The sequence below is a fragment of the Vicia villosa genome, linkage group LG1, assembly GCF_029867415.1.
Source record: "Vicia villosa cultivar HV-30 ecotype Madison, WI linkage group LG1, Vvil1.0, whole genome shotgun sequence".
In the NCBI taxonomy this organism is placed as follows: Eukaryota; Viridiplantae; Streptophyta; class Magnoliopsida; order Fabales; family Fabaceae; genus Vicia; species Vicia villosa.
Genome location: NC_081180.1, coordinates 186,052,230 through 186,073,986, shown reverse-complemented (window position 1 = coordinate 186,073,986; position 21,757 = coordinate 186,052,230). Strand labels below are relative to the sequence as shown.

Genomic DNA, 21,757 nt, shown 5'->3' with positions numbered 1-21,757 from the left:
ACAAACAAACTATTATCCCACTAAGCAACACCATTATAGAAAGGGTAACCCCTTAAGCAACACCATTATCCCACTACCACTACGTGGAGATAGGCTAAAACAAACTAAATACGCATCAAAATGAAATAATTCGGCACATGAAAGAAATATATACAAAAAAAACAACCTTCCAAGAACTAACTAGTATACCCGTGCCAACAAAATAATTCCATTCTTAGAATAAGTAAGCTCCTAAAAAAACTAAGCATGCAAGTGATGATACTAAAAATTTGAATTGATTTGTAGAAACGCTCAATAATCATGCAAGAATACCCGTGCCACAAGACCTCCAAGAGAAATCATAATGGAGACAGGTAGATAAGAAGATATAATGTACTTTGTTTTTGAAACTTCCTATCATATCAAACCATTTAACCATACTCTCCTCTTTCTATCAACCCGAATGGCTCCATTGAAAACTAAATGTACTGTATACTTACTTCATACACGTATATAAACTAAAAACTCAGGTAGTATTTCATTTCCTTAAAACACAATGTTTGACTGAATTTTGTTGGTTCTCTTTCTCATATAAACTAATAACCCGTTTTGGAAAGCACTCAATACTGTCCAAAATGGATTATTGCTAATTGAAAGTAAATTATAAATCATTATTATTTACATTATAATTGTTTCCAGAGGGAGTAACAAAAAATCTTGATTTATACCTCATAACTCCTAACCATACACAAGAAAGAAGGTACATGAAAGGCACATATCAAAAAATAAAATAGACAAAATTGCACATTGTAATGTGTCATGCTTGTGAAAGCACCTGAAAAGAATCATCATAGTCGCTTAAAATGCTGATTATTGGAATTGTAGTTCTCTTCAATATGCCGGGTGAGAAGTGAGATTCCATAATGGGATGCACTTGAGCTTGCATAATATGATGTCACAGTGAGTTGGGCAAACTTTGGAAGCACATAACCTGAAATTTCACAAGTAACCAACCATATTATTAATGGATAGTTAAATATTATAGTATAGTCAACTAAGTACAAGACTTTAAACAACTTAAAGTGATATTTGTGGAGATATTTTAGCAACTGATCTATAAAAATAACACTTTCATGTGATTTGATGGGATGCACATGTAAAAGAGTTTTACAACTTTAGTGCATAGCTATTAATTTCTAAAGTAGAACCCTAAGAGAAACTCCAAGATACTTCAAAATTATAAATTAATACTAAGAAATAACTTCAGATACTCTAATATAATATATTAAAGATATTTTCTAATAACTTAAGATACTTCAACATTTCTGCCGGAATCACCGAGCAGCACCATAATTTCCATGCATGGTCATTGTTGGTCGGCAGCCTCCGTGTAAAAGTCTCACATCAAGGCCGACTGTTAGAAACCAGCAAAGAAAGAAGGGAGTAAAGGTAAAAAGAGGGGAATGATTCAGACTGCTTATTATATTAAATTATGAGGGAATTTACAGAGAAGGCATCACTTTAACTGACACAGAGCAAGGCTCCTATAGGAAGCCAGTGCTCCCCATCCATAACTAAATCTAGCTATTTTCCAAGATGATCCTCACACTGGTACTCAACCCCATATATTGAGGGAACGGTTGTAGTCTCTCTCCAAGGGCCTGCAACAATCATTGAAAGCTCATGGGATTCTATAAGGATCTCTCTTACCCCTCCTACTGTAAACTAATCATTGACTGGGGCCCTTGGTGCTATTGTGGGCCAATTGATTAGTCAGCCTTGTTACACCCCTAACACCAACCAACAAGTTTTGAAAAAAATCTTCCTCACCGTACAATCATGGCCAACGTTCTAGAACATGATTCAAAAAACAAAAAAGGGGAACATAGCCTAAAACTCGACATTTTATGAAGTGTGAAGCAACTCTACAACTATCATACAGAAGTTGTCAAACATTTAGCTGAGTTAGGTGTTAAAACTAAAGGCAGTAAAAAGTGTAATAAACAGGTATGGAATCAGAATTACCTCCAAATGCAGCACTTGCTCCTGAAAATATCAACAATGGAGGGATCTATGGGAACAAATTAGAAAAGAATGTCAGATATAAATTACAATCAATCTCTATATTTGTACATTATCTCAACGTTTAAATGCGTGAAGATGAAACCAACTACTATGGCATAGACATCGGAATCCACAAGCACAAATTTACGTAATTTTAATTTGTAAAATACTCAAGTCAATAAAGGTCTATATACCCCAACAAGAAACGGCAGCCACTTTGGTCCTTTCAGACAATTTTGAAGATACGGCAACCCTACAACCAAATATAAAAGAGCAATATCTTAAACAAAGTATGTATTTGGATTTAACTTTAATCCATTATCAGAGTAAATAACACATGCCGCCTTAGGAAGCAAAAAAATATTCAGCTTTTCCTACAACTAAATGACCTGGATGATTTTAAGGTAAAGACCAACACAACACTTTCTTGTCGACGGATATTATATAAGAACTTAGTTACCAACACTATCAGCACATTTAAACTCAATCCATACATCATTAAGTAGAAAACCAAACCAAACAAAAATTACCTCTATTCAAACCATGAACTGCACTAATCATTCCGCCAAACCCCGAGCCAACCTATTCAACCAAAAGCTCAAAATAAGCACAAGAGAACTCATACAATAATAATCTATATAGCATTGAAACTCAGATTGAATGCGTGTCGAACATGCGTCCATGACACCATCACAAGTTTTCAAATTATTACCGGTGTTGACAAGTCAATACCACGTATCCATAGATAACTATATTATTAGAATTTGAATTCAATAACACAAAACCAGTATCCATAGATAAGTATATTATTAGAATTTGAGTTCAATAACACAAAACCAATAAGCTAAATTTCAAATTCTCTCAATTTAACTCAGATAGAATATTAAAAATTTCTAAACACAAATCAAAACGAATTTATAGGGAGATAGATACTCACAACAGCGGTGGCATCGTGCAAGACGGGAGTAATAGTCCATTCACCTCTTTCCTAAATAATCACAAGATTTCACAACAGAGTCAATTTCATTGAAGCAAATCAGCAAACACTTTATCCGCAAGACAAGTAATAAGAAGAAAGATAGACAAACTCACGGAATTAGGATTGAGAAGAGATAGACAACGAGGGCAACGAGCAGAACCAAGGCCCGGGTTTATGGTTGGATCGTGGTGGAGATTTCCATTCCTCAGTTTCTCTTCGTACACTTCTCTAGTACCCATTCTTTTCGCAAGGATTCGGAGACGGTGCTGTTACGTTGAGCGGTGTTGCTGGCGGAACCTGATTCACTTAATATATAGGTTTAGAATATTTTAGTTAATAAATAATTAACCAAGTGTGTATTAGTTTTTTAATTGGAAAATTAGGTTATATAGAAGAACATAATTTTCATAGTGTAAGAATATCAATACTAAGTTAAATGGTTTGTTTCGTATGGAAGTTGAATAAATTGGATGTAGATTAATTAGGAAAAAATGATGGAGTTTAAATAAACTAAACAGCAATAAATAAAAAAGTGTTATAAACTTTAGTTTTAAAAACCGGGCAGGCAGGCCTACGCAACCGGTAGTCAGGAAAACCGAGAAAAAAAACCGAAACGGTTTAATCTACTTGAACCGGCCTTAGTCAGAGACCGGATCCGGTTTGAAGAAAACTGGGTTTTTAGTTATGTTTTTTTTTCACGTTTCTTTCCTTTTGATTTGTTCCAATTACATTTTTATGCTTTCAGTTTCAATCACGAAAAAACAAATATAGATACAGTGCAACTTAGAAGGCAAACATGATTATGACCATAGTGCTTTCAGTTTGAAGGAATAAATTATGTGGGAAAGGCTTTCCCTTGGATAAAGAAAATATTTTCGGAAAAGCTGAAGAAAAATGAAGACTTTGAAAAATCTTAAGAAAAAAACAATGAAGAGGAGACTAATGTTGATTGGTGTGGACAATGGTAGTAAACGAGAAGGAAACCATAATTAGGGTTTCTTCTAAAAACAACTATTGGGCTTTTTTCATCAAGATTTCTATTCGGCCTAATAAAGAAATTATGCATTCTTATTTATTTAAGTTTTATTTTTAAATTTTTTTTTTTTGTCAATTTTATGTTTTTTAATTATTTATTTATTAATTTATTTATATCGAATTCAACTACGGTTGAATTGGTTGAACCTGATCCGAATATTTTACTGGTTTAATATCCGGTCTGATTTTAAAAACATTGTTATAAATAACTCATCATTCAATTTTAATTTTTATAAAAAAAATCGAATAATGGTCTTCTTAAAGTTTTTCGTACACAATTTTAGTCTCTGTCATCAATTTTTCCTAACGGAAGCTGACATGGCACTTCACTGAGCATACACATAGCAGTGGTTCGAAAAAATCTTAAAAAACGTGTTAGATTCTAGGGTTAAAAACCTCCTTTTAAAATGTGCTTCCAAGCCGAAATCATATTCAAAAACAAGCTTTGTATCTTTTTCACCATTAGAAACTTCAAAGCCGTAAAACCATACTCAAACATATGAAACATAAAACATACTGATATTCAATGAGACCTTTTTCATTGCTCTATTTCAACACTATGATCCAATGAAAGCCATTGAACTCTTTTGCATGTGAGGTGTTTTATGAAATGCTTATGAAAAAGTGAAACCCAGTTTTCTACTTCATGTGACCGTATTATCAATCATAGATGCATGTTGGAAATATCAATGTGTATAATCAATTTGCTTCATCTTAGTGTGGTTTATGTGCCAGTTGTACTTTATGTTGCTAAGCTGGGTAACCGATTTAGTTCATGTTAAGATGAGAAATATCAATGTTAAGAACTTCTTTGTAAGTTAGAAATAATACAAACTTATTTTAATTGAGAAGTTATTGTCATTTAGATGTAATCCTGCATTGCTTGATAAATCTTGACTTAGTTTGGTATTGTGTAACAAAAAACATGTTCATGGATGCAGGTTATACATGGTTCCAATGGACCAGCCCAAGGCTTCTTTACAAACGTTGAAGAAGTGGACTCAAGGAACCTTTTCCAAATCTGGAGCTGTTGGGGGTATTGGTTGCAGGGTTGTAATCACTTCAAGCTAAATTACTCTACAACTAGGTATTGTGTAACAAAAAAACATGTTCATGATGCGGGTCACATGGTTCCAATGGACCAACCCAAGGAACTTTTTCCAAATTTAGAGTTGTTGGGGGTATTGGTTACAGAGTTATAATATCTTCATGTTATTACTCTACAACTACTTAATGCAATGAAAAAAGAAGTTGAGTGGGATTTTTTGTTCTATTAAACAAAAATCATACCATTTAAGATGACAGAATCAAGGCAATGCAAGAAAAATCATAAGCTATCTCTTGAATTTTCCTATGCTACTATGTTTCTTTCCATTTCCCCACAATTGTAACTTAAATATTACAGATAAAATTAGAAACTTTCATATCAGTATTATTCATTCATTTTCTTGTCAAATTTGTTGGATGAAAGTCTTGTAATACCTATTTGCGGTGAAAATTCGTAAACAAGCGCTAGTCCTCCAAAATAATTATATTCTGGTTGCTCGCAAGATCGACTAGATTAATCCTAAGACATGGTCTAGGTTTCGAGATTTTGATGTTTGTGTTGTATTCATTCGTTGATTGTTTGTGGTCAATTTATAAGTAAAAAAGGAATGCTTTTAAAAAGTATAAAGTGAACGTCGAAACAATAAAAGTTCCGACAAGGTAAAGAAAATAAAAAAGGCTTTAATGAAGATAAAGGTAAAAAACTGGTAAAGAACTTGTAATTTGATTAAAAATGGTGGTAATTCATACGTACATTTCTCAGCACTCGTTAATCGATACACTTTGATACTTTGAGTGTAATTGAGGATTTGTACAAATTGAACACACTAAAATCTAACGCTAAGATTCTAATTTATAATAATTCGACCCTAACAGCCTTTTCCTAATGGAATGTCACGTCTTTCGCTTGCATGCTCCTCGATCTCTAAGGCCTCTACGCGTCCTTTTTGGATAAGATCAATCATTTGAATTTGAATCTTCTTCGGTTCGAGACGCCAAACTCAATTAACGTGACCGCTGAAGCTTATCCTAAAAATCTCCAAAATATTCTAAGTTTGTATCTTCGTCTTCGAGGATACCTTCTTCGATTAGCATTTTGACAAGATAAAAACCTCTTCATCTGCTTGATATTTCGAACAGCCTTCATAATCTGGATTTCATATCTCTCTTCGAAATAACTTCTCTTTAATAATCTTCATCTTATTTTACCCGTCAAAATTTCCGGCTAACAAATTGCCCCCAATAAATGTCTATTTCGAAATCCTTGCAGAAATGGGTGTTTCTTGCAAATTTCTAATTTCGACGTATAGACCTTTCAACGTCCTTTCACTCGTGACGTCATGGTCATAATGACCATGCCTCCAAACGTCCCATTGAGACGTGTACGAATCTGCATAATGATTACTCCTAATGTCTGGGAGTAAGGTGGTAAATTGTGCAACCGTCTGCACCACCTCTCACGAAATTAAACGTGCCCCACTAACTCTTTACATTTAAATTTGCAGAAGCATCATCAGTGGTTTTTACCTCCTATAAATAACGCAGTTTCCTCTTTGCAATACTTTTCCCAAATTTTCTGCGTCTTTGAGCAATCAAACTTTCTTCATTCTTATGCTTCAAACGAGCCAATCCTTAATCTCCTTCAAATCTCTTAACAATGGCACCTAAGGAATCCAAAACTCAGAAGCAGCAACAACAAGAGGAACTTACACAACCTATTCTTCAAATTTCTCGACCGACATTGGTGGGAAATCAAGAGTTTGTCCCAAAACCTCCTCTTCTTAAGGAAAAAACGAGAACTTATGCTTCCCAGGTAATTATTTCTCTAACAATTTATGGGGAAATGCGTGCTTATATGGGTCATGTTCCTAGCCCCGATGTTGATGTTGATCTTGTTTCTGTCTGCTTATCACACAACTAGGCCCTTAGCTGGTAAGAAGAAGTTAGATGATGAAGGGAAACCTGTAATTATTGTGCCCTCTAAAACCCAGAAAGATCAAGCAAAGTCTTCGACTGAAGCTTCGATCGTGTATGAATCCATCAATCTAAAATATATGACCAATACTCTTAAAGTGTTTCGATCCATACCATTAGCTAGGGATCCTGAGCCCTATTACGTTTGGTTACAAAAGGTTGAGGTGAAGAAGTCTCAATTCTGGAAGGATTTAGAAATTTATGACCTAATTCAATTGTCGAAAACTGGTCTATAATATAGCCAAAATATGTTAGTGGCTTCGTAGAATGGTAACTCTTACCCTCTTCGACATTGTTGCTATTACCAGACTTCGTCCAATAGGGGAAGATTTGGAACCGAACTACTTGGATGAAGATACCATTAAGTTTGGCGAAGGCAAAGCCACCTATACTCCCTACATCACAAAACACCATGACAAGACCAATAGTGATGTTTCAGACGAAGAACACATTGCTTTTCTAACTCTTTAGTTATCAAGATGCGTCTTCTACTCGAGATCTCTCCAAGGGGCGAAGAGATTTCTCGCCATGGCTGACCAACTACATGTTGGACGAAAACTTGGTTTAAGCCAAATGATTCTTGCTTCACTCTACGAATCTCTAGGTGAATCAGTGGACTTTTTTAGGGCGTATGAGGTAGGTACCAGCATACTCTTCGCAGGTCCTTTCTGGTTGCTTCAGTTGTGATTAAATGCCACTTTCGAGGCTTTTATGCCTAAGAAGAACATCATTAACGATGAAGATGAGGTGACCAAGAACAGATATGTCGAAGGAGGGAGGTTAGTGCTCTTGACTTTTCATGACGAATGGGGAAGTTTGCCAGACTCGTATGTGATGATGTTCGCGAAGCGATATAACTTCACTCCATCGATGCCCCATTTGTTAACAGAATTCGAGGACCAAAATGGTTCACCAGAGAATTCCCTGCTCCTTCATCAGACCAACAAGCAGAATCGACAGCCATCTAGGAGGCGTTTTTAACACCCAGGCTTTTGGCTCATAGGTTGAGGCCTTCGAAAAGCCATTATGCTTTGATCAGTTATCAACCAAACTTGGTCTCCAGACAATTCTGACTCATTAAGTTAAAACCAAAACCCATGTATGAAAAGAAAGGTCACATGTGTCTTCACAACATGTTTCCTATTGAGGAAGGATTCGAAAAGAAAACAACTTGATGCACTGGTGTCACTTCTCTCATACCTATTTCCTTCCAACCATCCTTCTATTGTACTCAGGAGTTTTCAGACTAGTGGACAAGTTATTACACCAATGAAATCTTCGACGTATCTGATTTTGTCAATCATCTTACTCGTGCTTTTACCTCTAAACAGGAACGCTTCAAGAAAGGTACGTCTACCTATATCAAGGAGATTCAAGCGTTCTAAAAGTACTTCGAAATTGTCTATAGGCTTGATGACCTTAGTCGAACCATCTGCGAAGTCGCGGTTACTTTGAAAGAAAATTTTACCAAGAAAATGGAGACGTTGAAACTGCCTTCGTACGTTAGACCTGATCAACGCTACGAAACAGCTTTCCATATGTATCCTTCAAAATTCCCTCGACCGTCGAGTGCTGAATTTGGTGTGGCTCTGAGTCCTCCATTTTCAGACTAATTCGTCTGCAGGAATTATGTAAAAATCCTTTGCGATGGATCGAAGAAATGGGCTGAACGGGTGGTTTCGAATAAGCACACCTTGGATAGTTTCAAAGGGCATCTTCATATTAGCCTCAAACACGTTCATGTTCTTACTCCGATAACCGAAGGTGTGGAACGGGTGAATTCTTTGATTTACTTTTACATTTCTCTTGACTTTATTGTACTAACCTTATCTTTTTTTCTTCTTTTTACAGCGATTGATCAAAGCCAAGCAGTCAAGGATAGAGTTGTTGTTGATGCACAAATTGTTGCCTCTTCAAAAGAAAAGGATCCAAGTGAAGAAACCACCACCAACAAACCCAAACCACAAGTAGTTGCTTCGAACTTTTACTTATACATAATCATGCTTTATGTCCGAATACTAATCTTTTCGTTTTTAGCCTAGCAAGAAACCCCTTCCAACTCCTGTCAAACGAAAAGTTGTTGTGCAAGAAAGTGTTCGCGTTGCATCCGACTATGAGGACTTATCTCCTCCTCAATCAAAATTGGTCCCTAGAAAGAAAGCCAAACCTTCCACTTCTAGTGTCTAGACGAAGGTCACTGAGAAGTTCAAACTTGAAAATCCTGCTACGCAAAGGATACTAGAGATTCAACCTTTCTAGACTGTGGGTGAACCGGTGCATATCGAAAGTGATTACTCCAGTCCTGGGGACAAAAGCCCTAAGGTATTCACCTCACCTTTCTTTGCTATTATCTGCACTTGTACTTTCCAATTTCGAATCACCAATTTTCCTTTTGCTCCGCAGGATGACAATACTGGTACGGCTACTTCAAGCATCAAGTATAACATTCCTATGAGTACGGGTTCTCAATCCATTCATCTAATTTCTACAAAAGGGTTGTTTAAAGGATCGAACAGTGAGGTGAATAACTTATTCGAGTTTCACCTGAATGACCATGTGCCTTCTCCCAATCAGCAAAACGAACCAACTGACTCAAGCACTGAAAGTGATGAGCTGACAAAAAATGATGCAATGGTCCTAAACCTTGGGAATCTAGAGCAAGAGCAACCAGAAAATTCATCGCCAGAGATCCCTCCTCATGATCCGGATGACATGAAGGACAGAAACGAACATGTATCCAATATGGATAAAGGCGAAAATCAAACGGGAAATGATGAAGAAAAGCTCACTGGAAAAGAAACTCAAACATGTATAACTTCGATCAATTTCATGCCTCAATAAATGCAATTTTAACTCAACTGCATCAATCTGACGCACATAACAACAACCTAAGCAAGGACATTTGATTCGACTGGGGTCTTTGGCATGTTCAACAGCAAACTTAACGAATTCTAATACCCCATTCTCGTACTCTTTTGACAATCGATTGGAAGACATTTTTTTTATCCATGGTTTTACTAAGTAAGCTAAACAAAAACATTATAATTATTCATGCAACTATAGCAAAAGAACAACTAATAACCTGTAGAGAAGTCGACAACTTCTAAAACCACACAGTGTAAGATTCTTGGAAACGGTCAGAATTTCACTCTTCACAAGAGAAATCAGAGATGCAGCAGCGACGATGAATCCAGACCACAACTATACATAAACAAATATAGGCAGCAATTGCATCACATTTTCACCCTCAACAACATATCATCTAAATATCATTAAGAAGAATATTAATCACAGAATACTTTCCATCAATTAAACTTCACCCAAGCAAGCATAGAAAAAAGATAATCTCAAGTATAACTTGTATTTATGGTTAAGGTTTGCAATAAATATAGTATACATAGAATCAAAGATGGAAGAAGTCACAAAAATCAATGCCCCTTGTCATACAAAATCAAAATCTCGCATACATTGTAAAAACCGAGATATACATGGTTATATATAGGGAGGGCATGAGTCACGGTATTACAAATTGTAAGAATGGTGTGAGACAATTGTCAACAAGGTAGTTCAAAATAGAGCCAAAAAGTCATACAAAATTACTTTACCCCATGTCTGTTTTAAAATATGGATTATTATGCAACATAAAAAATAAATTACTTTATTCTCTATTACACAATGCGAAGGAAGGCAAATCATAGGCATTTTAGAAGTTATTAAGAATCTCTATTACCGAATGTTAAGGATTATTTTTCTCAGCATTAAAGGCAAAAATAACCTATGGGAATCACATGTCACTAATTAACGTAATAAACCTCGGTTTTGGTCGAACTTCCCGTTTGCTACTAAGAAATCTTTTAGAAGCATTTTAACACAAATTTCATATTTAAAACATACCAGAACTTACTATAATCAGTTTATTTCATGAAAAATTAAGAATCTATCATTAAAACAAATCATGTACATTACTGTCACAAAAATATTTTGTTATATAATTTTACATCCAACCTGACAGTTCAGAAGTAAGCATTCATTCTACGATACAAGACGAGAAAAGATTACAGCATGGTGCAGATGAATAACATTAATAAAAAATAAAACCATGTGAATAATAGAAAATCTAAATGTTGCTTTTATTAAAACTTGTTTGCTGCTTTGATTTTTCTCAATGTTGGAAGCCTTAATTCAAATGAGCTTTGCTATATATTTTCTTTAATGCTGGTCTGGCTAAGGCTATGACAGTATATTGACATGTATAAATACAGCCAATACACACAATAAATAGTAACAATTCAGTTATGTGAATCCCATCTGAATCAAAATGATTATGGTCCTCCAAGTAATCAGAGAAAGTATTGGATTGTTGTTTTTCCTAGTTTGAAACATTGTTTGCGTCTGAATTTATTGGCAATGCAACGAATTTCATGCAGCTGTGGAAAGTTAATAAGTGATGGTTCATTATTGATAACAATAAAATCAACAAATAGTTGTTTTGCTTAGGTAACTTTTTCTGCCAGAGTAGCCTTACAAATGAAGATTAAGAATGTGTTTATTAAGTATCTTGCTGTAAGCTCAACATTATACAAAAAATGATTATGACCAAGTAAACATGTCATTGGTCAACTGAATTTATTATTCGGTATTAGAAGGGATTCTGTGAACTCTACTGCAGAACACTTTATATAGTCCCATCCACAAGGATTTCTGTGAGCTGGATCCCATGATTTGAAAGTAGTACTAGTGTCCGAGTTCGTAGAATTGAAAGTTGAAAGCCATGAAAGTAATGAGAGACCTTCTTGGTTAAGAGAAGAAATGAATGGAAACAAAGAGATACTTAGAAACAAGATAAGAAAATTTAATGCATTGTTCGGCATGACGAGATCGATGTTTGGCTACTGTTACTGTTCTTCTATCTCATCTAAACATAGAACCAGCACTAGTTTTTTTCTCTATATCATGGATATATTGATTTTGAATATTAAAATTTTAGTATCTTCATTTAAAGTTTTACCAACGAAGACGTAGTCCGTTCCTTTATGCTTCATCATCGAATTAATCTCAACACTAACAACATAAACTTACGCGAAATCTCCTTCTAGAATGAAACCCTCACTGCTCCCAAATTGGAACCAACGGGTCAAGGAACCCTCAACCCTCACGCACTAGTGGTGCAAACTCGTTTTACCGTTCAAACTCGGAGACATTGAGAGTCTCGTTAAGCCACCGAAACGAACCCCTCACACGGAATGGGTTTAAATATACTTAAACCGAAAATTGAAATAAAAATATCAACACAAAATTTACCTCAACAATATGGCCATGGAAATTATAATGGAGAAACAAACAATAACCTATGTTATGCAGTATTTCAATTCAGTGAGCAAAATCAAACAACTAGTTCAAGGATTTTATAAAAATACCTATCGAGGTCACTCCGACGGTGCTTCGAAAAAGAAGGTAAGTAATATGTTGCGCGTCCTTCTTCCACTCTTTATGTAGATGTAAAATGTAGTTGTTGAGTGTAGGGTTTTGTGGTGTCCGTTTTCAGTTCTGAAGCGCTTCAGAGCTTCAGAGCGGCGGCCGGCTTCAGCGGCAACGGCGAAAGAAGTGAAGCTGGAGGCCGAAGCAAGTGAGGCCGAAGTGAGAAAGGCGGAGAGTTTTAATTTTGAGAGAGAAAGACGGCAACGACGAAACCCTTCGTTTGTTTTCCTTGAGAGAGAAAGAAATGAGAGTTTTAATTTTGATTTTATTAATTATTATTAATAGTTTGATGTTTATTTAGTTTTGATTTTTTAATATTAGCCTATAACAGCGCTTTTATACAGCGCTTTCTAAGAAAATGTCCTTGGGTTTTTCAGAAACGCTTTCTAAAGTGTAGTCTCTAATAGGGGTGGCAAAACGGGGCCGGCCCGCAGGTAAAGTCCGTTTTACCCGTCATTTTTTGCGGTCGGGCATAAATTTTGAACCCGCATAGTTAAGTATGCCCGCCCCGCCCCGTAAAAAAACGGGGCGGGTATGACACGGTCACGGGCAGCCCGCGGGTATTTTAAGAACAAATCTAAAATTATTTTTATTAATATCTCTTTAATTATTTATGGCCCAAATAAAAAAGGCCCAATATCAAATGAAGTGCATGTTTGGTTTGGCTTTTGAAAAGGCCAAAAGCAATTCTAGAGGTGAAGAATCAATTCTGAATAATTTTTAGATGTTTGGTTTGACAAAAGTAGAATTGATTCTGTCTCCAGAATTGATTCTACTTGAAGCTAGAATTTGTAGCTTCTGCCTCCAGAATTGATTCTGGATGATTTTTACACTGTAATTTATTATTCAACTCACTTTTACAAAAATGTATCCAAACATAAATCAATTCTGCTAAACTCAATTCTGCTAGAATCAATTCTACCAAACTCAATTCTACTAGAATCAATTCTGTCCACCGCCAATCCAAACACACCCGAAATTAGGGTTACACTTACACACTTTTTGTTGCTATCCAAAAGAAAAAGATCACTTTTTCACTCTCAGCGGCGCTTCTCAGTCTCACCATCTTCTCAGCTCCACTACTTCTTCTCACCATCACTTACAGAGTTACAGGTTTGTTTCATGAGTTTACAAACTATTTACAAAGCATGTGGCTGCACTTTCTTCTTCTACTGGTTTTTTTTTTAATTTATATTTTATTTTAAATTTAAATATTTAAATTGGCCTTGGCAAAAAGTGTTCACGTTTAGAACTCAACAGTGAGTTTGAATTTTGTCTCATATAAAGCAGAATGATTTTAAAAAACCTTAGAATAATTTAAAAGTTTATTTGAATGAAAATATCTTAAAACAAACTATGTAGTTTATTTATAGTTTAACGATTTATATAGTTTTGTTTGTTTATTTTATATAGTTTATTTTATATAGTTTAACAAAAATGAATTCACTTGTTATAGTTTACACAAACTGTTTATTTTATATAGTTTCTTTTATATAGTTTAACGAAAATGGATTTATATAGTTTACAAACTGTTTATTTTATACAGTTTATTTTATTTTATAGTTTATTTTATATAGTTTATTTTATACTGTTTATTTTATATAGTCTATTTATAAAGTTGTTTTATATAGTCTATAGGGAAAGTGTCAAATATGTGAAAGGCTCTTAGGGTAGAATGAAAAAATTTAAGGAATGCGTTGAACTCATCGGTGGTGTTGAAACATCGGCTGGTTTGTCTTATGATGTTTCCACTAGATGGAATTCTACTTATTTGATGCTTCAGAGTGCATTGAAGTACCGACGTGTATTTGCAAGTATTAGTTTCCATGATGATAATTATAAGGTTTGCCCTTCAGAAGAAGATTGGAAAAGAGGAGATAAAATATGCACCTTTTTGTTGCCATTTTATGAGACCACAAACTTGATTTCCGGAACATCTTATCCTACTTCCAATTTGTATTTTTTGCAAATATGGAAAATTCAATGTGTTTTGATGGCAAGCATCAAAGATGAAGATGCTCTTATTCGAGACATGGCGGCAAGAATGATGATCAAATTTGAGAAGTATTGGAGTGATTATAGTGTGGTTCTTGCTCTAGGAGCGGTTCTTGATCCGAGGATTAAGCTTACCTCTTTGGAATATATGTATGAAAAAGTTGATCCACTTACCTCTGCACTTAAAACCGAAGAAATTAAGGAGAAGTTGTATGCTCTCTTTGAGATGTATCGTCGTCTTCATACTCTGTCTCCCACAATCTCTCAAACTCCATCTTTCAACACTAGAGGAGAATCAAGTTCCCACGCGTTTACCAAAAGTTTGTTCAATGTATGCTGTTATATGCTCAATGTATGCTGTTATATGCTCAATGTATGCTGTTAAATGTTGCTGTTAAATGTTGCTGTTAATTGTTAAAGTGCTATTGTATGTTGCTGTTAATTGTTAAAGTGCTGTTATATGTTGCTGTTAATTGTTAAAGTGCTGTTATATGTTCTGCTGCTGTTATAGGTTGTTGTATTGTGCTGTTATAGGCTGCTGCTATGTGCTGTTATATGTTGCAAATTCTGCTGCTGTTGTATTGTGCTGTTATAGGCTGCTGCTGCTGCTGTTATAGGTTGTTGTATTGTGCTGTTATAGGCTGCTGCTATGTGCTGTTATATGTTGCAAATTCTGCTGCTGTTGTATTGTGCTGTTATAGGCTGCTGTTATAGGCTACATGCTGTCTATTGTGAATTCTGCAGCTGTAATATGTTACAAATATGCTGTCTATTGTGAATTCTACAGCTGTAGTATGTTACAAATATTCTATCTATTATGTTAACTAATTGCATAATGTGTTAAATAGGATTTGAAAGTACACAAACAACAAATTGCAACAGAGACCGGAAAGTCTCAACTAGATATTTATTTGGAGGAGGCAAGTGTGGACTTAAGTTATCAAAATTTTGATGACTTGAATGTTCTTCAATGGTGGAAGGAGAATTGGAATAGATTTAAAGAATTATCCTTAATGGCTCGTGATTTGTTAGGCATCCCTATTACTACTGTTGCATCTGAATCTGCTTTCAGTATTGGTTCAATCATTCTAAACAAATATAGAAGTCGCTTGTTGTCGAAGAATGTAGAATCATTGATTTGTACTCGCAATTGGCTTCACGGCTTTAATAGTTTTGGTAAATAATCAAATATCAAGTTTCTCTTAACTTTGTTTTGGTAAATAGTCAAATATCAAAGTTTTGCTTACACTTAAATTGTTTTATAGCTGTAGTGGGTGATGATGAAGATAATGATGATGGAAGCTTGGCGAAAAGTATTACAATTGGAGCATCATGTGTTCATGATGTAGATGAAGATTGATTAGTGAACTTATGTTGAATTTGAACTACTTATGTTTGTTTTGATGTAATGCTTGTTGAACTACTTATGTTTGTTTTGATGTAATGTTTGTTTAACTATTTATGTTTGTTTTGGGATAATGCTTGTTGAACTTATGTTTGTTTTGGGGTAATGCTTGTTGAACTTATGTTGAACTACTTAATTATGTTGAATTTAATTATTCGATTTGAATGTAGGATATTACAAGTTTGTTCTTATTTTTAACTACATCTTTGTATTAATTATATATGTTTTTAATTTATAACATGAGTGGGAAAAAAGTTTTTTTTTTTTTTAAAAAGAGAGTAGTGGGCATGCCCGCATGTCCGCTATTAAACGGGGCGGGCCTAGTAAATGAGCCAGCGTCTACTATTTTGACCGCCCCGCCCCGTTTTTTTGCGGGCTTTTGTGGGGCGGGCATGCCCGTTTGCCACCCCGCTCTTGTATGACCTTTGGTAGCATTTTTCAAATTTGCTTTTTAAAGTTAGCAGCATTTTTTCTCAATTTAATAAATATATAATTTTAATTATTTTTCTTTGTTTGAACTTATAGCAGCGTTTTTGTTTTAAAACGCTGTCTATGAGGTGTTGTCTAAATCCAATGTAAAATTATTTCTCAACAAATAGGAAGTTTTAGTAATAAATTTTTGGTAATGTGTATCGATGGTTTTGAAGTAGTTTAAAGATGAGCAAGAAGGTTGTTATAATGCTTGATGAATTAAAAAAAAAAAACACACCTTGAATTAGAATGAAAACTTCATTCTATAGGTGAGTGAATTTGCATGTCATCCGTGCACCAAAATTTGTCCATGAAAAATACTATAAATTACCGAAGGAAAACAATTTGCCTTGAAATTTATTCTCTCAAAAACAATTAATTTTATTCATTTGAACTTTATGACGTAATCAGCATGGTATCATGTCCCTGATGAAATGACTATCAAGGATATGCAAGGAAGGAAACTTAAGTAGAATGGAGGCCTAAGTTCTGTGAAAAATACCAACAAGTGGGACACAAGTGTGGAGAGCCAGCTAAAGTCTTTCTTTAAAATGTCTTCATATTATTAAGTGTGTTATTGAATCTGTATCCTCGTGCCTAGCTATGAAATACTTGATATTATGATGAATATACTCTTTTATGAAAGGATCATGTAATTTTGAATATTGAGATCATATCTAATTATTATGACAAGTTGAACATTGAAAGCATGTCTTACTACAAATTCTCAGCAAACATAAGATAACATTTATAAAATACTAGTTTGTTATCTTCAAATCAATTTAGAGTATGTTTCAATATTCTCTAAAAAAGATGACAAACTATTTTTAAAATAAATGTTTTATTTGATCAGATAAATAATTAGTTAAAAGCTCCTCTTGAGATTTGCATAAAATGTTTTATATGCTCCCCCTTGGCCCTTGACATATGGAGCCAATGATCATTCAAGATTAACTTAGTTAGATAGCAAATACAAAGCATAACTTTTAAATGTTGGAGGATCTAGATTCTAGATTCATAATCTTGTTATCAAAAGATGGACACAAAAAGTCTTTTCCCAACATTCGGAAATAAACTACTCCCCTTTTGTCAAACATGAGAAAGGGTCCTAACTCCTAAGGCAAGCACATTGGAACTCTATTTGTTAGAGACTTCAGCATCGATCAGAAGATGCACCGGGAACGGAAACTCTGGAGGAGGAAGGTGAGGACAGACTATATGAAGTAATTCAAATGAGATCCATTTGATAAGAGCGTGGGTCTGCATACAAAAACTGTTGCTGGTCTGATGAATAGCTGTGAGGCTGCGCAGAATGACATCATCAGAAGGCCCACCAGATGAGAGAGGCAGCAACGGGAACTGAGGCTCTGGAATCACTATAGGGGAAAGCTGAGGACAGGCCACAGGAAGTAGTTCAGATGAGATCCATTTGACAAGAGTCTGGTTCTGCTGACCAAAACTGATGATGGTTTGTTGAACAGCTATGAGACTACGCAGAATGACATCATCAGAAGATGCACTAGATGAAAGAGGCAGCAACGGGAACTGATGCTCTGGAAGCACCGGAGAAGAAAGCTGAGGACAAACTTCAAGAAGTAGTTTAGATAAGATCGATTTGACAAGAGCCTGGGTGTGCTGATCACTAATGATGATGGTTTGTTGAACAACTGCGAGGTTGCGCAGAAAGAACTTTGGATCCATATTTCCTGAAAAACACTACATTGATTTTAAGTGTAAGTCATGCACAAACTCAATAAACAAAGTTTTGTGTTCACTAAATAAAAATGGAGCCTGAGCTGTAACGTAACAGGTAACCCAGAGAATCATCACTATATTATAATCACGAAAACTCAACAGATATTTCAACAAAAATAAGTGGTGAATACTTAAACTTGAGTAATATAACACTTGAGTAATATAACAAAACAAAAACAAAAAAACATAAACCAAATAGCAATACTGTGTCAATATAGCATCAAACAATAATGTTAGAAAATGTTTGGCTTTTAAAATATGATGAAATGAGAAATGTAACAACAAACCAGCGTAATAAACACACAGCAACAATGAGAAAGCAGGAAGGATTCTTACCGATGAAAATATGTGAGAAATGAATAAGTAAAGTAAATTGATGAAAAATAGAAGAGAAAATGAAGGAAGCTTGTTGGAGAAGGATATCTATATGAAGTGACTAGTTAGATTTTGACATAAATAGATACACTGTTTAAGTCTTGTCAAAACTTAAAACACATAATTAATCCACGGTTTAAAATTGAACATGCTTTGAAGAGATAAATTCAAAGTCACATCCATCCATGTAAAACAATTACAATTACTAGTACTTCCTACGTTTTTTTTAATAAGTAGCTAGTATATCCAACTAAATTGTCATAGAAATAGATAATAGAGAAAAAAAATGCACCAATCAATCACTACTATATATCATCTCAAGTCATCTTAATATTTTTAAATTAATTATGTGACACAACTAGTTAATGAATTTTCATTAGATGGTAGTGTAAAATTATTTTACGCTGTTATTGTACTACCTTTAACCTTATAGATAATATTTCATTATATTCTTTGATTTTTTTATGCATTTGGCAAAATTTCAAATATGTCTTTTGCTTCCGTAGATGCACATTCGAAAATACTTTTTTTAATCAAAAGTTGAATTTTTCTGTAGGTGCATCTACGGAAGTATTTTAAACTAGTGAACGTTGGGGAAAATGGCAAATTAATTCAGTTCAGGGAATATTCCGTAGGTACATCTACAGAATGACTTAGCGCCAGAATGTTATGTAGATACACCTACGGAAGTATCTGGTATATTTTGAACCAGCATGATAACTCTCTCATTCTTACATTTCTTCTTCAACACTCACCTCTCCACAACCTAAAAACCTTTCATCATCAATATCATTTTTCACTCCAAATCTCCAACTTTTTGATACAACAAATCAAAGGGAGCAAGAGAATACTGAATTTCAGGTAAATAATCATCTTTGTCCATTGCATTGGTCACATTATGCATCAATTTTCTGTCAAAAAAAGTAATGTTTATTTCGTAGGTACATCTACGAAACGTCTTGAAGACGAACACGTTCTGGATGTGCATCTACGGAACATGTTTGTGCTGTTTTTTCCAACAGTCTTGTGATTTTGTGTTATTTATGTTATTGTTTACAAATAGGTATGGGGCACCCCGATAATATCTCAAGTGAATTAGTTCCTCCAGTCGATGTTTCACCGAAGGTTGAAGGAATAGTCGTAAAGGCGGTCGATATCGGCGGTGACTTTAATAACAAGCAAGAGATTGATGATCGTGATAGCATGCTCACATGGATTCGTATGAATGCAACTAATCTTAGTTTTGGTGCGGTAATAGAAAGATCGGATAATGGTACGGCAAGAAGAAACGCGTTCGTAACAATGTTGTGTGAAAGAAGCGGGAAATACCATCCTCCTCTAAGGAAGTTTAAAAGAGACGACACGGGTACTAGAAAATGTGAGTGTCCATTTAAAATTCGTTGTTACATGTTGGCTAGCAAGAAGTGGAAATTTAGTGTAATTTGTGGCTTGCATAACCATGACTTGTGCGCAAAATTACAAGGTCATCCTAGTGCATGTCGGCTCAATCCGGAAGAGAAGACATGTACTAGCGACATGTCCTTGAATCTTGTCCAACCGAAAAATATACTTGCCACATTGAAACGGAAGGAACCCGATAACGTATCAAATATAAGGCAAGTGTATAACATCTGATACCGTAATAATAAGGCGGTTATGGCAGATAGAAGTGAGATGTAACAACTGTTGAAATTGTTGGATGATAACAAATACGTGTCGCGGTACAAAACTTGCGACGATGGGGTTATGGTCCGAGATATTTTTTAGACTCATCCAGATGCGATACCGCGTTGATGAATATGGTGGAAAAGGTATTTCCTTCTTCTAATGTATTACTATGTCTAAATGTCATAACATGTAATGTGAGAAGTAAGGTTAAACCTGCGGTTAGGACGAAAAAAGTAGAGACTGAAGGTGGAAAATTGGTGAAGCCCGATGTGATTGTTGAACAAATAATGTATGCATGGAGTCGTATTATAAATTCTTTGACAAAAGAATTATATGCCGATTCTTTCATTCAATTTCGGAAAGTATGTGAAAAGTGTCCTAATTTATTGAAATATGTTGAAAGCACCATTATTGATAAGGTGGAGGAGAAGGTTGTTTGTGCGTGGACTAATAATGTCTGATATCTTGGGAGTATAACTACCAACAGAGTTGAGTCAGCACATGCTAGTCTGAAACATTGGTTGGTTAATAGCAAAGGTGACTTGTGTCAAGATTGGGATTCCGTAACTCTCATGATTAAAAACCAACACAATGAGATACAAACCACATTTGGTTGGAGCATTATGATGTTGGAACATCGATTCAAGGACAACATACTTTATTCTCAATTGATCGACAATGAGTCTCGGGCCAGGTTGAACTATATTTTCAGTACTAAAAATAAGACATTTGGTTAAAGAATTTCACATCAGGTTTCAAGATATATGATGTGAAAAATATTTGTCAAAGGACTTTACATCAGACCTTTATTTCCACTGATGTAAAAAATAACTGGTAAGTAAAATAAAATTTTATTATAAAGGATTTTACATCGGGTATTTATTTGCCCCGATGTAAAAGGTCAATTGGTAGAAAAAATTACAAGGTGGCAGTTTCGTAAATAACATGACTTTTTGTTATAAAGGATTTCACATCGGGCCTGTATTTGCACTGATGTGAAACATGGCCTATTTAAGAAAAACCCTAATCTGCCTTACAAAACTAAAATCATTTTGTTATCTTTCTCCCTCTGGCGCCTACCGTATTCGCCCCCTCTGTTTAATCTCCCTCCACCACTCAATCTCCTTCCGTTTGATCTCTGTTTAACACGACCGTCGTTGCCTCTCCTTCCGTTTGCAAAACCTCCAAGTCGACGATGGCCTCACCGCGACCTGCCGCTCGTCCGCGCCCTTCAGACCCCTCGCGCCTTACGACCATGTGCTAGCAGCGTCTCCCTTTTCAATCTCCTACGCCGGGAGTAATCTTTGCTTTGATTTTTGGTTAAATACTCTCAATTGGAGTATATTGAGGTGGTTATTTCTCTTTCTGGTTAGGTGTCGTTGCATCTGCTAATGGGTCAGCTCTTCTGAAGACTGGATCCACGGTTAGCTACTTGTTTTTTCTTTCTTGTGTCTATTATGTGCTTGCATTTGGGTAAGAGAGTTTATTATTGAACTAGAATGAACTGATTTCATTAGGTTTTCTTTGCTCAT

At 35.1% G+C, this 21,757-nt stretch overlaps 2 protein-coding genes across 4 annotated transcripts; one reads left to right on the top strand and one right to left on the bottom strand.

Moving 5' to 3' along the window:
• Positions 1-636: 636 nt before the first annotated feature.
• Positions 637-12,805, bottom strand: LOC131644738 (uncharacterized). 3 transcript variants are annotated; one of them, XM_058915314.1, is made up of 8 exons: positions 12,496-12,805; positions 10,161-10,279; positions 3,136-3,327; positions 2,981-3,031; positions 2,574-2,625; positions 2,238-2,296; positions 2,005-2,050; positions 637-970 (listed from the first exon to the last, which is right to left on the bottom strand). In XM_058915314.1, exons 3-8 carry the CDS (start codon positions 3,259-3,261, stop codon positions 828-830), a joined length of 477 nt encoding a protein of 158 aa, XP_058771297.1. In that variant the 5' UTR covers positions 3,262-3,327; positions 10,161-10,279; positions 12,496-12,805; the 3' UTR covers positions 637-827. The 3 variants fall into 3 exon arrangements, with proteins under 3 accessions (XP_058771297.1, XP_058771295.1, XP_058771296.1); XM_058915312.1 differs by having other exon boundaries at positions 3,136-3,319; XM_058915313.1 differs by lacking the exons at positions 10,161-10,279; positions 12,496-12,805 and having other exon boundaries at positions 3,136-3,516.
• Positions 12,806-13,309: 504 nt separating this feature from the next.
• Positions 13,310-16,121, top strand: LOC131621183 (zinc finger BED domain-containing protein RICESLEEPER 3-like). The gene is made up of 4 exons (XM_058892342.1): positions 13,310-13,669; positions 14,188-14,882; positions 15,400-15,727; positions 15,817-16,121. The coding sequence occupies exons 2-4, from the start codon at positions 14,232-14,234 to the stop codon at positions 15,909-15,911; spliced, it is 1,074 nt and encodes a 357-aa protein (XP_058748325.1). The 5' UTR covers positions 13,310-13,669; positions 14,188-14,231; the 3' UTR covers positions 15,912-16,121.
• Positions 16,122-21,757: the final 5,636 nt, after the last annotated feature.